The sequence below is a fragment of the Sinocyclocheilus grahami genome, unplaced genomic scaffold, assembly GCF_001515645.1.
Source record: "Sinocyclocheilus grahami isolate Dianchi unplaced genomic scaffold, SAMN03320097.WGS_v1.1 scaffold408.1, whole genome shotgun sequence".
NCBI lineage: Eukaryota > Metazoa > Chordata > Actinopteri > Cypriniformes > Cyprinidae > Sinocyclocheilus > Sinocyclocheilus grahami.
The window spans coordinates 770425-784470 of record NW_015505587.1 but is presented as its reverse complement, the minus strand read 5'-3'; the positions used below and the strand labels follow the sequence as shown (position 1 = coordinate 784470).

The following is a 14046-nucleotide window of genomic DNA, read 5'->3' as shown; positions in this document are numbered from 1 at the left end:
ATAAAACATCAGCTCCAGTGGCGCAGATGGATAAGCGCTTGCCCTTGGCTTGTTGACGTGATTGACACAGGTTTGATCCCACCTTTTGCCGAACTTTTTTTTCCTCCCTTTTCAAATTTCATATTAGCAACAGATTCTATTTACACTAAGTGAAAATAGCAGTATTTTTTAGCAATATGCTATTTACACTAAGTGCAAATACCTAGTTACACTATGTTAAAATAGCAGGATTTCTACTATCAAGTATACTACTTGTTGCAAATAGTGGCAATTATCTGCACTTCAGTATTGTAGTACATTATAAAACAGTATGCAATAATAACGTATTGAGTGTAAATTATCATTTTAATTATTAAATGGATGCCACCTTATTGGTACAATAAAGCCCTCCCTACACCTACCCTAACCCTACCCGATACTTTATTTTCAACTTTGATTATTTCCTTAATTTTTATTGAAAATAAATGCCTTTACGATATGATACGAGATATGAAAAGGGAGAAAAAAAAAGTTCGGCAAAAGGTGGGATCAAACCCGGGTCGATCGCGTCAAAACGTCAACGACTAGCACTAATCCATCTGCGCCACTGGAGTTGAAGGTTTACAGCCACTTTTTACTATGCAAATAGACATTCCGTATTTTTTGATTGACAGATGTCTCGTCCAGTCAGCGGTGAGTAATCCCAAACCAATGGCGCTGTCTCAAACTATACCTACCTTTTCCGGTTTGTCTGATTTGTCGTTGTGTTTTCTGACATGTTATTTTGTTTTCGAATTTGTCATTGTGTTTTCTGACTTGTTATAATGTTTTCTGAATTGTTGTTGTGCTTTCTGAATTGTTATTTTGTTTTTTATACTTGCATTTGCGTTTGTAATTTGTTATTTTGTTTTCAGAATTGTGATTTGCTTTGCACTTCTCAGCCACCGTACAAACAGTATCGAACAGGGCAAGACGAGAGGGGGAATCCGAGAAACACAGGCAAAGATCAGGAAACGAGAAAACAGACAAGGCAAGACTAAGATAAGGCTATGAAAACTAGACAGGCTTCGTAACGCCGCTATCGCTATGAGAGTGATAAACGCTATACAATACTCGGCAGCTTGACGGGGAACAGAGTGAGTGTTATATAGGGAAGGTGTGATTGATGACAGCTGTGTGCAATCAGTGCTGTGTGCAATCAACTGTGTGTGTGTAATCAGAGCAATGGATGATGGGAACTGTAGTCCGGGTGAAGTGCAACAGTAGTGTGGCGTAAGAGTCCATAGTAGTGGAAGGGTGACCTCTGGTGGCAAGCAGACGGAAGTTCAATGGACCGGGTTCGTGAGTTCCGAAAACTCAAAAACTTGAGTTTTTATATTTCAGCCAACTTTTACTTTTACTCCACTACATTTCCTAATTAAAATGTATACTTTTACTCCGATACATTTCCCCGAAGCATATTCGTTACTTACTAAAAAATAGTCAGAAGAACACGGACTGCAGGAAAGCAGGTTTGACGAATCAGTAGTCTGGCGTCTGCAAGTTAGACTTCTAAAAAACACCTTTACTCATCTGCAAAACCTCCGTCGATTTCATTTTCCATTCAAGTCGAGGCTGGGGTGTGCTGTGCAATATGCAGTATATCTTCTGCGATAATATGGTAAGTGTTGTTGTAATGATGTGCAATCTGACATTATCAAGTATATCGCCAAATCACACACACTGAGTGCATGCACGTCATGTATTAGTCTATTAAAATTCAAGGCATTCTAAATTGTAGATGGCAAAAATGCTTCTGTATGCTTTTTATATTTATATAACTTAATCTATATCACACAAAGTGTACCGTTTTTCAGCAGATATCAGCATGATAACAAATTTAATAATAATTTTATACAAGTTCAGTAAAGTTAGCAATAAGTGACTTACATTTTAGACATAATATTGCTTGTTTTTGCTCAATTTTTCCAATGAAAATAGTTCCAAACAAAGAACACAGCACTGTTTTGCGTCTCTGAGCAATGGTATTTACTTATTGAATGAATCAGCTTTTTGAATGAATCTGTTTAAGCTCAATGACTCACTCATTAAAAGTCACTTGCTGTCACCTACTGGCGGTTTTAATTTCACATTTCAACATTTCTTTCATGTTTTAAAATAATTTCAAATATCAGTATTCAAGTTTTATGTCAAAAACAAAACATTATGTATGCATCTGTAACTGCATGTTAAATGCATCCATGTCCCCTCTGAGATACATTAAACTGTGTAAATACATCTAAATGCCACTTCAGATGCAGATTCCAGAAATGTTTTCTTATGTTGGAATGAAAGACACTAAGTACCAGATGAAGTGCTTCTTATTCTTACCCAAAAATGCAAAATGGAAGAAAGAGTTAAAACTGAACACAATCTTGCTACTCAAGCTGTGTATGAACAATTGTTATATATATTTATTTGCTTCTTTTCCATTTTGCATTTCCGTGTACTTTTACTTTCAATACTTAAGTACGTTTAAGATTTAAAAAATACTTTTCGTACTTAAGTACAATAAATATCACATACTTTAAGACTCTTACTCAAGTAATATTCTAAACGGTGACTTCAATTTCTACCAAAGTCATTTTCTGGTAAGATATCTGTACTTGTACTTGAGTATGGCTTTCAGGTACTTTATACACCACTGAGTATGTGTATGTATAAAGTATAAAGTACTTTATATGTGCTTTAACATGTTAGTCAACACACAAATAAGTGTACTTCTTTCAAATTTGACAAAAGATTATTGTTGCAAAATGTAGAATAAATAATTGCTCATTCAAAACTGCATAGAAAACCTAAACTGCAATACCAACACTAAAGTAAAAACAGTGACTGAGTCACACACATTTAAGCTATGCACTCAAAAGAAAGATAAAGGGATGTTGGGGAGTGATAAAAGGGAAGAGGGAGACGGGGAGCACAGACAGTGTGAGTGCATGAGCAAGACTTGCACTTTTTGTCATAAGGCAGATGGCTTCTTGTCTCCTAATGACAGAGGCGCAAAAGCGAAACACAAAAGAGAGACAATAAGACCTAGTCTCTTTTTAAAGACCACTGTATTGACAGAAGAAACCCCCGCAGCTGAGAAGACAGACAGAACTAGGGCACATAATGTGTGAAGAGTACAGAACCACATCCTATGTGAATGTGCTATATTCATTTAATACACTATTCAGTTCATTTAAAATACTGTCTGCACAGCAGGACATAAAAAAAAAAAATGAAGGACAAAAATTGTATTTTGTCAAACCGGCCAAACAAAGAACGCGACTGGAAGAGACATTATTATGACTTATGTTCAATACAAAAGCAGGAAAGTAAAAAAACTGATAATTCCAATCCTTCATCTTAAAAGCTGCACTGCTGAAATATAATGTAAACAGCAATGATAACTCACCAAAAAGCTCAGCGCTAATTCTAATAACTCTGATTCATCAGCAGTGAGTGGTTTTGGATGGAACTTGCCAGGCCAGTAGAACACTTAAGCGATTAGTGTTATTAGAGGACGAGAGGCATGTGAACTCTGAGCTGTGCAGGTGAACAGAAGGTAAGGTGAATGTTTCATTTAGATTAACACACAAGAAGACTGCCGTCATTGAAAGACACGCCCCATTTCTGGTCCTTAAATGTGACCGGCAAATGCTCAGACACACAGGTACTGTAAATCAAGACAGTGACGTGAAAGTGATTTCAGGGTGTGTGAGGTCACTGTAAAATCTCCAATTTTAAGAGACCTTAAAGAGACCAAATTAACTTAATAATTTGATTGTTAGGTTGCTGCTGCTGCTGCTGATGACGTATCCATTGTAACGCATTAGCTAAACCTTCCAGGGTGAGTCAATTATCATGAAAAGCCTTAAATATACATTGCCTTTCAAAAGTTTGGGATCAGTAAGATGTTTTATGTTTTTTACAGAAGTCTCTTCTGCTCACCACGGCTGCATTTATTTGATCAGAAATACAGAAAAAAAGAGTAATATTGTGAAATAGTATTCCAATTTAAAATAATGAGATTATTTGATGAATACAACTTTAAAAAGAACAGCATTTATTCAAAATAGAAATCTTTTGTAACAAAATACATTTCAATGAAATAAAAAATGAATGCTTTTATTCAGAAAAGATGTGTTCAATTGATAAAAAGAGATAATAAAGACTTAAATTGTTAGAAAAGGTTTAACTTTATTCATCAAATAATCCTGAAAAAAGTATCACAGGTTCCATAAAATATATTAAGACTGGAGTAATGGCTGATGAAAATTCAGCATTGCATCACAGAAATAAATCATATTTTAAAGTATATTAAAATAGAAAACCAGCATTTTAAATGGTAATAATATTTTACAATATTAAAAATTTTTCTGTATTTTTGGTCAAATAAATGCAGCCTTGATGAGCAGAATAGACGTCTTTAAAACACAATAAAAATCGTAATTATCCAAAACTTTTGAACAGCGGTGAAGATCTATAACAATTTACATCACTAAAACACAATGGTAGATCAACTTAAACAAAAACTAAACCTATTCAAAATTGTTTTTGTTAATTGAAACAAATCTAAAATATAAGTTTTAGATTTAACACTTTAAAAACTGGTGAAGTACTAAAATGACTAAAACTTAAATTATTATTATTAAAGCTATTAAAAAACTAGCTATTAAAATTTTTTAAAAACTGTACAAATCTTATTCAAAATATTAATAAATACTATAATAGTAAATAAATCATACTAAAATAACACTGATAAAGATGTTTATAGTGGGATGATTCTAGTAAGTGCGCAAGAATTGCAGCCACAATGTAACAAAGCAGCAATATATTACAGCCAATATTAAAATTAGAACTGCACAGATATTATCATGAATCACAGCATTTCAGTCAGAGAATATCGAAATGGCAGATTCACTGAGTTTGTGAATTTTAGTTTTGTCATTTTATCTTCATTGTGCCAGATGTAAAATGTTGCCTGGATTAGGCTGAGGGAAATGTTCCAGAATATTGTGTGTGCTGTGAGACCAGATCAAAGAATATGAAAACTTTGGATCTCTGCTGGTCTCAGCAAAATGACTGTGATGATTTATTTGTATTTCTAGAGGCACACAAAACAGAATAGAATGACTGTACTGTACACACACAATATTCAGAATAAACATACAATCAAAATGTAGCGTTGATCATCTTGGTGCGTTGTAAATGTTATGGCTTTTACATTTTACATTGCAAGTATTGTTTGTAGCAGGGTGGACTCAGAAAAAGGTTTTAATTGGTGTTCTTTCTACAATAAACTTGCATCACAGTGTGTGAGACATAAAAGAAAGAAAATCTGGTAAAGTGAATACTGGGCTGCAAAAAAATCTTTTGAAGCATATTTACAAATCCATATTCACAGTTTGACCGCTTGTTGAGGCTGCCCCCAAGTGGACATTTAAACAAAACCGTAAACTGAAAAAAAGTGTTCATTAAATTTATATTCATTCAAACCGTTAGCCATCTGAGTCACATTAAGCATTCTCTGACTGGTGTCTGCAACAAAAACGAATATGCCTTATGTAAACGAGACTCTGGGTGATAAACAAACTACACTTCCTTTGACTAACTCACAAATGTTTGATCATCGCTTATGTTTATTTCATAGAGCTCTCTTGAAGGGCCATTTCACCTCAAGAGTGAGGCAACAGAATTCATAAAGAGGTAACGGTAGACCTGACTGATTTGATAAAACTCTCCTGTCAGTGAACCAGACAGTGCATCTGATAAATGAAAGAGGAAACAACACATTCATGGCATTATCTTTAATCAAAGACGCACACCATGATGCTGAAACATTCTCACACTCTTCTAATCTTCCAAATGCACACAAAGAAATCCTTCTTATTTGTCTAAATACCACTCTAATAATTATTTGTGTAAGGATGGTGCCTGACACTATGATTTGGATGAAAAAGAAAATGTGTGAATAATATAGAAATAAAAAAACCCTACATGAATGGACGAGTTGCTTGTGTTTACTATTAGCAATAAAACCTTGATAACATTTATAGGCACATAATGAAGCAGTGTCAATGCCTATGGCCTGGTTTCACTGTGCGAAGAGACAGAAATGAGCATTTAAGATGAACTCTCTCATTGAATTCTGCATGTACATCATAATCTCAAATACCAAATATGGCTCAAATAAAGGGACTAAAACAGTATTTACAACATTTACTGTTAGTTAGTTGGAGTGCTTAAAGGAGCAATCACATCATAAAAAACTACCAAATTTCCTGATTAACCTACAATATATACAACACAAAACAACAACGGTCATAAAACGAAGCCCTGTGGGACTCCACAAAAAAACTAAACATTTTTATGACTTATTTTAACAAAAACTGGCACAAATTGTTTTATCACCATTATTTGGCATAAGTGACCATGGTTTAATTAGAATGTCTATTGATTATGCAGTATATTATATCTTTAAGTCAGTGATCATACATTGCTGACACTGTAGGCTGAAACCTTTAGTAACATGTTAAGAACATTATAATCTATATATGAAGATGTAAGCACCTCACCTTTTCATCCTGCTGGAAAGTAACTTTTTTGGGCTCAGAGCAGGTTCGGTTGAGTCGGTGAGTGATTTTGTCCCTCAGGAGAGAGGTATAGCCCAGATGCTGGTAGATGGGGTTTGTGGTCATCTTGGCGATGTATTCTGCTGCCTTTGTCTCAATATAGAGAGTAATGAGGCCGTCTGTAACCAGATCGTGAACTGACTCGAAACGTTTCTCTCCCACAAAGTGCTTTCCATCATAAAAGAGTCGGTAGTTCAAAGTCTGGCCACCAAATCTGAGTGATAGACAAGCAGTATTGCATATTATATTACTATATATTATTTTACAATATTATATAATATTATTACGGTAATATTATAATGTTACTGTACATTGTAAAACAAATTATAATAATAATGTAATATAATATAATATAATATTTTTTAAAGAAATGAATACTTTTATCCATCACGGATGTATTAAAATGATCAAAAGTGACAGTAAAAAATGTTTACATTGTTACAAAAGACACCTATTTCAAATAATTGCTCTTCTTTTGAACATTCTATTCATTAAAGAATTCTAAAATTTAAAAAAATACCACACTTTCCACCAAAATATTATGCAGCAAAATTGTTTTCAACTGTGATAACAATAAGAAACATTTCTTGAGCATCAAATCAACATATTAGAATGATTTCTGAAGGATCATGTGACACTGAAGACTGGAGTAATGGCTGATGAAAATTCAGCTTTGACAAGAATAAATTACATTTTTAAATAAAAATAGATAATTATTTAAATAGTACGTATTTCGCAATGTTACTGTTTTACTGTATTTTTGATCATATAAACACTTGGTGAGCATAAAAAAACTTTGCGACCCCAAACTTTTGAACAGTAATAATATAAAGAAATGCAAAAAAATATAAAGTAAGTAATATAAAGAAATGGATAGATGGACGGACGGATGGATGAACATACAGAGAAAAGGACAGAAGAATAGATGGCGTGTACCTCAAAGCAAGTGTATATGTTCCTGGTTGTCTCTGACTCTCTCTGATGAGGTAAGCACCTTCTGTCCCAGCCAGCAGCTCATCTGCACGCTCTCTGGAAATCAGACCATGGAACCTGTACACAGACACCGTCATTTTTACACACACACACACACACACACACAGAGAGACTTTCTCTCATGCTTACATATTCACATGCACACACACTCTTACTCTATTAACACAACATAAATCACTCTTTTTTTCTCTCCCTCATATAATATTTCATATTTGCACTCTCACGCACATCACTACACAAAATCAATATGCACCACCCCTCATAACAGTCTTAAATAATAAATTATGCTAAGTCACTTAAAAATTCTCACACAATTACACTCAATTACAAGGAAGGGGGTAAAAAGTAACCATCTGGATACCAGAAGTAATATGAGGAATAGTAGTATTGATGCTTTGCTTCCAAAACACCATTAATAAAGTTATTCACTTACTCTCTTCCATAGTATTTGGGTCTGCTTTCCATCTGCAAGTCAGAGAGAAGAAGGTAAGAGGAGAAGAGACCGTTTTCAACACAAATCACTTCCAGTGTTTAGTAAAAGATATGCAGACTGAATCAATATGAGTCATGTTTGATAAACCTTGGGAGTGTTTACACACATTTTCCTGTACTTACCTCCTGAGGACATGTGATCCTCTTTGGTCTTGGTGCTTCCTGCTGTAGCTGGTACACTAATGAACGGAAAAAAGATTGTTTAATTTTTGAAAATGTTTTATTTTTTACCTCTAATCTCTGTCTTGCTGTGGTAGGATACTGGCACATATAGAGCATGTCAAAACGGCATTCTCTGTTAGACATTAATCCATTAGGACTGCGCTTGAGGACACACACCCACTCTCACTGCTGTCAGACTAAGCTACAACACATTATAAAAGTGGATTGGGTAATATTGGTAAAGCTATTGAAAAATGAACACTGTGCAAGAGGCAAACAGATAAATCAACACCAACAGTTGGTCAATATGGGAATGGCGTACATGAAGGACCAGTCTTCAGCTCAAGGGGGGTTTAAGCTCAGATGTTTTGATTGTGCCTGTTTGTTTGAAAATGTAGTACAGAGAATGGAGGTTAATACCAGGAATTCCTCAGGTTATCCTCTTCTAAATAATCGGCTTGCACAGGCAAGGTCAATTTGCGGTCAGTTCAAACAACATTCCTTTGATAGTGAGTTACTTCATTGGGGACTTTGAATTTGGGGCCATGGGCTACGCCACTAAAAAACACACCTGTATCTATTGAGGCGTCTTTACAACAGCTGAGTTAAGGCTGCTCTGTGCCTGCTCAAAATTCAGTGTAAAGGCGCAATGCTGCATAAAAGCCAGACTAAATTATGCCTGCTCAGACCCACCTCAGACCCTAGTATCAAAGTATAAATGCATTTAAGCCACCTCTTAGCAGCATTAAACAGTCTGTGTAAAGACACCTAAATGCCCCTTCAGAAGCACTTCTGTGTCACCTTCACCTTTGCAGTGTATGTTTGGCACTATACAAATAAACAAAGGCACTAAAGGGACTTTCCATCTCTCTGTGCACCTTCAGTGGGTTTCAAAAGTCTGAGACTACATTGAGCTGTTTTATTGAAACCTGACCCCCCCCCCCCCCAAAAAAAGTTTTAGGATTTTGAACACTGTAAAGCAAAGTAAAAATATAGAGTAAAATGAATTAGAAATATTTGGATTTCTAATGTGACATTCCGTTTTCTATCCAGAAATCCATTTAAATGTAATTCATACATATTCTTGAATATATCTCTTTTATGAGAAACATGTTTTAAAATTCTGAACTAAAATACTTTTCAAATGTTGATATTATTGGGGGTACAGTAAAAAAAAAAAAATCATGGTGATACAACTGTCCTGATATCATAATGAAGAAAAAAAACCAAATATAATTCTTGTAAAGAAAACATTAAGTATAATCTGTTATTATTATTTCTTAGAAAATAATATTTTAAATATTTTAACAAAACTTTTTTTTTGAAACCTTTCCCCCCCCCCCCCCAAAAAAAGTTTTAGGATTTTGAACACTGTAAAGCAAAGTAAAAATATAGAGTAAAATGAATTAGAAATATTTGGATTTCTAATGTGACATTCCGTTTTCTATCCAGAAATCCATTTAAATGTAATTCATACATATTCTTGAATATATCTCTTTTATGAGAAACATGTTTTAAAATTCTGAACTAAAATACTTTTCAAATGTTGATATTATTGGGGGTACAGTAAAAAAAAAAAAATCATGGTGATACAACTGTCCTGATATCATAATGAAGAAAAAAAACCAAATATAATTCTTGTAAAGAAAACATTAAGTATAATCTGTTATTATTATTTCTTAGAAAATAATATTTTAAATATTTTAACAAAACTGCTTCTGTCAGGGTTATGGACCTGTCTGTGTGTGTTTTTGCTCCCTGTGACCCAGTTTCTGTCTCCCGTTGATTGTGTTAATTTAATTCCAGGTGTGTCTAGTTCTTCCCCCAACTATCCTATGTTTAGTCCTAGTCCTAAACCCTAGTCCTTTCAGTCAGTGTTGGTCGGTCCTCAAACGTCATTCCAGTTCCAGTGTCTCCTACGTTCCCCGTGTGATCATTAAAGACTGTGAATTGAAGTTATCTCCGTGTTTCCTCGTTCCTCGCTCCTTGCCTCCCGAGAAGTGTGACAGCTTCACTTCTTATTATCCAACAATCTTTTTTTCCGCCAAAGCAAAGTCATATGGTGCAACAAACATGCAGGAACAAAAACCATCAAACCTAAAATTACATCATAGAGAGGCACCCTGCAGACCCAGAAGACTCTTTAAATATCAGATAATTCGATTTTTTTATGACAAGGCAAGATTAGTTCAGGTTGTAAATGTCGAAACCAAATATAATTCTTGTAAAGAAAACATTAAGTATAATCTGTTATTATTATTTCTTAGAAAATAATATTTTAAATATTTTAACAAAACTGCTTCTGTCAGGGTTATGGACCTGTCTGTGTGTGTTTTTGCTCCCTGTGACCCAGTTTCTGTCTCCCGTTGATTGTGTTAATTTAATTCCAGGTGTGTCTAGTTCTTCCCCCAACTATCCTATGCTTAGTCCTAGTCCTAAACCCTAGTCCTTTCAGTCAGTGTTGGTCGGTCCTCAAACGTCATTCCAGTTCCAGTGTCTCCTACGTTCCCCGTGTGATCATTAAAGACTGTGAATTGAAGTTATCTCCGTGTTTCCTCGTTCCTCGCTCCTTGCCTCCCGAGAAGTGTGACAGCTTCACTTCTTATTATCCAACAATCTTTTTTTTCCGCCAAAGCAAAGTCATATGGTGCAACAAACATGCAGGAACAAAAACCATCAAACCTAAAATTACATCATAGAGAGGCACCCTGCAGACCCAGAAGACTCTTTAAATATCAGATAATTCGATTTTTTTATGACAAGGCAAGATTAGTTCAGGTTGTAAATGTCATGTGGGATGATTACCCTGAAACAAAACTATATTAATTAATCATTTATGATACTTGCAAAAATAATACTATTATTATTTTTTTAATTTACTATATAATTTTTACATTGAAAAATATATTTTAAAATTGATGATTAAGTTGTGCATTCAAGGTTTAAGGAAAATCAAGAAAATCTTGAATTTATGCTAAAGGGATAGTTCACCCAAAAATGAAAATGTCCCCATGATTTACTCAAACCATCTTAGTTGTATATGACTTTCTTCTTTCAGACAAATACAATCAGAATTATATTTAAAAATGTCCTGGCTCTTCCAAGCTTTATAATTGCAGTGAATGGTGGTCAAGATTTTGAACTATACCTTTAATTTTTCAATGAAACATTTTACCCAAATTGTATTGCTGATAATAACATTTGTATTTACAAAATGTATTAAAGTAGAAAAAATATATTATGGAAGCATATTGACTAGAGGACTCTTGGACTTTGCAGTATATTATCAATCTCAACATCTCACGTTTTATAATGGAATTTAGATCATTGTGAAGAGAGCAGCACTAGTGGAATGATCAATGCCGCTCAAAAACAGCAGTAGATGTGCAGGGATACTTCAGCTCGACATGGACGTGACCTTCTCTTGATGACTTCATTAAAAGCTGCTCATCATGGAGAGCAGTAATTGGCGGCCTCAGTCCGAGCACAGACAGAATCTGGCCTCACTACTCAGATTTTTCCTCACAGGGAGCAGGAAGGCATCTGACAGCGATGCCAAGTTTTTGTCAAAGAAGCTCAGAACGAGCAGTGGGTTCTGGACAACATCCACTAGAATGACAAGGACGAGGCCTGCTCTAAAAATAATGCACAGTGGGAGTGAATGCGAGGGAAAATGAGTTGAATCGTGGGATGGGCTACAAAAATCTGAGATAACGATTACTGGCCAGGGAGACCTTTGGCAAAAAGTGCACTAGAATCACTCCTGTCCACTTTCACTGTGCCAGACCACATTCCCATGATGCAATGTTCTTGTGTTTGAAGCCCAGATTATTGTATTTCTTCAGTTGAGTGTGTTATTCTGCCAGTATAGTGTGAAGTCATTCAAATCATGTCAATGAGTACATGTATAATGTTGAAAAAATACATTAAAACACTTACAGTAGGATTTCCATATCGGTGGCTGATAATCTTCAGGATCTACAAAAAAAGGAAAAGATAATATGTCAGGATGTCTTCTGTTCTGTGCTACAAACATGTGTTAAAATAATAATCTCTTGTCAGCGTGTTCTCACTTAACACCATCTATGATATTTACTGTCAGGTTAGAGAGTGGCTGTGATCCAAGGTTATTATATTGTTTCATTAATGTTAAGTCATTCTGTAAACTGTGATGCATAATGCGCATGTCTGACAACATAATCCTTCCTCACGGGTGTACATGTTTTAACACTTCTTTCATTTAGTTCCCCTGCTCAAGGACAACAAATATACAAATGTGCTTGCATAACACACCAAAATACAAAAATAGACCCTTTCATCAAGAAGCAGCAAATATTTTTAAAATTTAAAACACGTGGGCTGTCAGTCGATTATACATTTTAATCAAATGAATTACATTATGTGCAGATAAATTAATCAAACTTGCTGAGAAAAGCTCATACGTGAAAGAAATTCAAAGATGTTAGATTATTATGGCAGGCAAAATCATTGAACAGGCATTATAAAAATGGATGTAGAAGCCAATATACCAAATGTTTTGCTTCCTCTTACATTCTGTTGTGCTGCATGTAGTTAATTTTGAACAATAGCAATAATGGAGCGATACTGTGTTTCAGAATTTCACATTTTAAAGTAATCGTTTTCTCAAAAATGAAAATTTGCTGACAATCCATTCAAGATGTAGAAGAGTTTGTTTCTTCATTGAAACACATTTGGAGAGATTTACAAATGACATCACTTGCTCGCCAATGGATCCTCTGCAGTGAATGGGTGCCGTCAGCTGATAAAAACACAACAATCCACACATAATTGACACAACTTTAGTCCATCAATTAATGTCTTATGAAGTGAAAAGCTGTGTGTTTGTAAGAAACAAATATATCATTATTGCATTTTAACTTTAAACCATTGCTTCTGGCCAAAATATGAATCCATAATCTATAATAAGAGTTCCTCCAGTGATAAAGTCCATCCCCTCTTGTCCTCTCACATCAAAATCCACCCACATATTTGTTTAGGACTGTTCTATCTTAAAAATGTGCTCATGTGGCTCAGTGGTAGAGCATAGCGTTAGCAGCGCAAAAAAAAAGGTGTCTGCTAAATGCATAAATTATTATTATTATTAATTATTAAAAATGGTACCTGATCTGTGCATTTCTTTTCTCTCCTAATTCAGATGATATTCAATTTTTACTTTTCACAATTACATTTTCACAGTTGAAGTAAAAAACTTCTTAATGATGGATTTGTTTCTTATAAACACTCCTTAACTTTCTTAACTTCACGTTAATTGGTGGACTGGAGTTGTATTATTAATGATTGTGATGTTTTTAACAGCTGTTTGGACTCTAGTTCTGACGGCACCCATTCACTGCAGAGGATGCATCGGTGAGCAAGTGATGTAATGCTAAACTTCTCCAAATCTGTTCTGATGAAGAAACAAACTCATCTACATCTTGGATGGCCTGAGGGTGAGTAGATTTGAGAAATGAGATAAGATGCCATTTATATACTCTTCTATTGTTATTGACACGCTACTCCCAAATAGAGCTCCATTCTATATAGTTTGAAATTGGAAATTAGTTGGAAATTTCTGTTTTCCAAATGTCTTGACCAGCTCAGACCAGAAATGCTCTTCCAATTAAAAATTGGGTCCCACTTTATATTTTATAAGTGGCCTTAACTACTATACTTACATTTAAATTAATAATTTGGTACAATGCGCTTAATGTGTACATACATGGTTTTACATTGTACTTCT

The 14046-nt window shown here is 34.7% G+C and overlaps 1 protein-coding gene across 3 annotated transcripts in view; it reads right to left on the bottom strand.

The window, feature by feature from the left end:
* LOC107550834 (beta-chimaerin-like) overlaps positions 1 to 14046 on the bottom strand; it is a 45071-nt gene that overhangs the window by 16268 nt on the left and 14757 nt on the right. For all 3 annotated transcript variants that reach the window (XM_016232231.1, XM_016232232.1, XM_016232230.1), the window contains 5 exons: positions 12225 to 12263; positions 8247 to 8302; positions 8065 to 8096; positions 7575 to 7688; positions 6582 to 6852 (listed from right to left, as the gene is read on the bottom strand). In XM_016232231.1, the coding sequence (XP_016087717.1) occupies positions 6582 to 6852; positions 7575 to 7688; positions 8065 to 8096; positions 8247 to 8302; positions 12225 to 12263 (512 nt within the window). The remainder of the gene's footprint in view (positions 1 to 6581; positions 6853 to 7574; positions 7689 to 8064; positions 8097 to 8246; positions 8303 to 12224; positions 12264 to 14046) is intronic.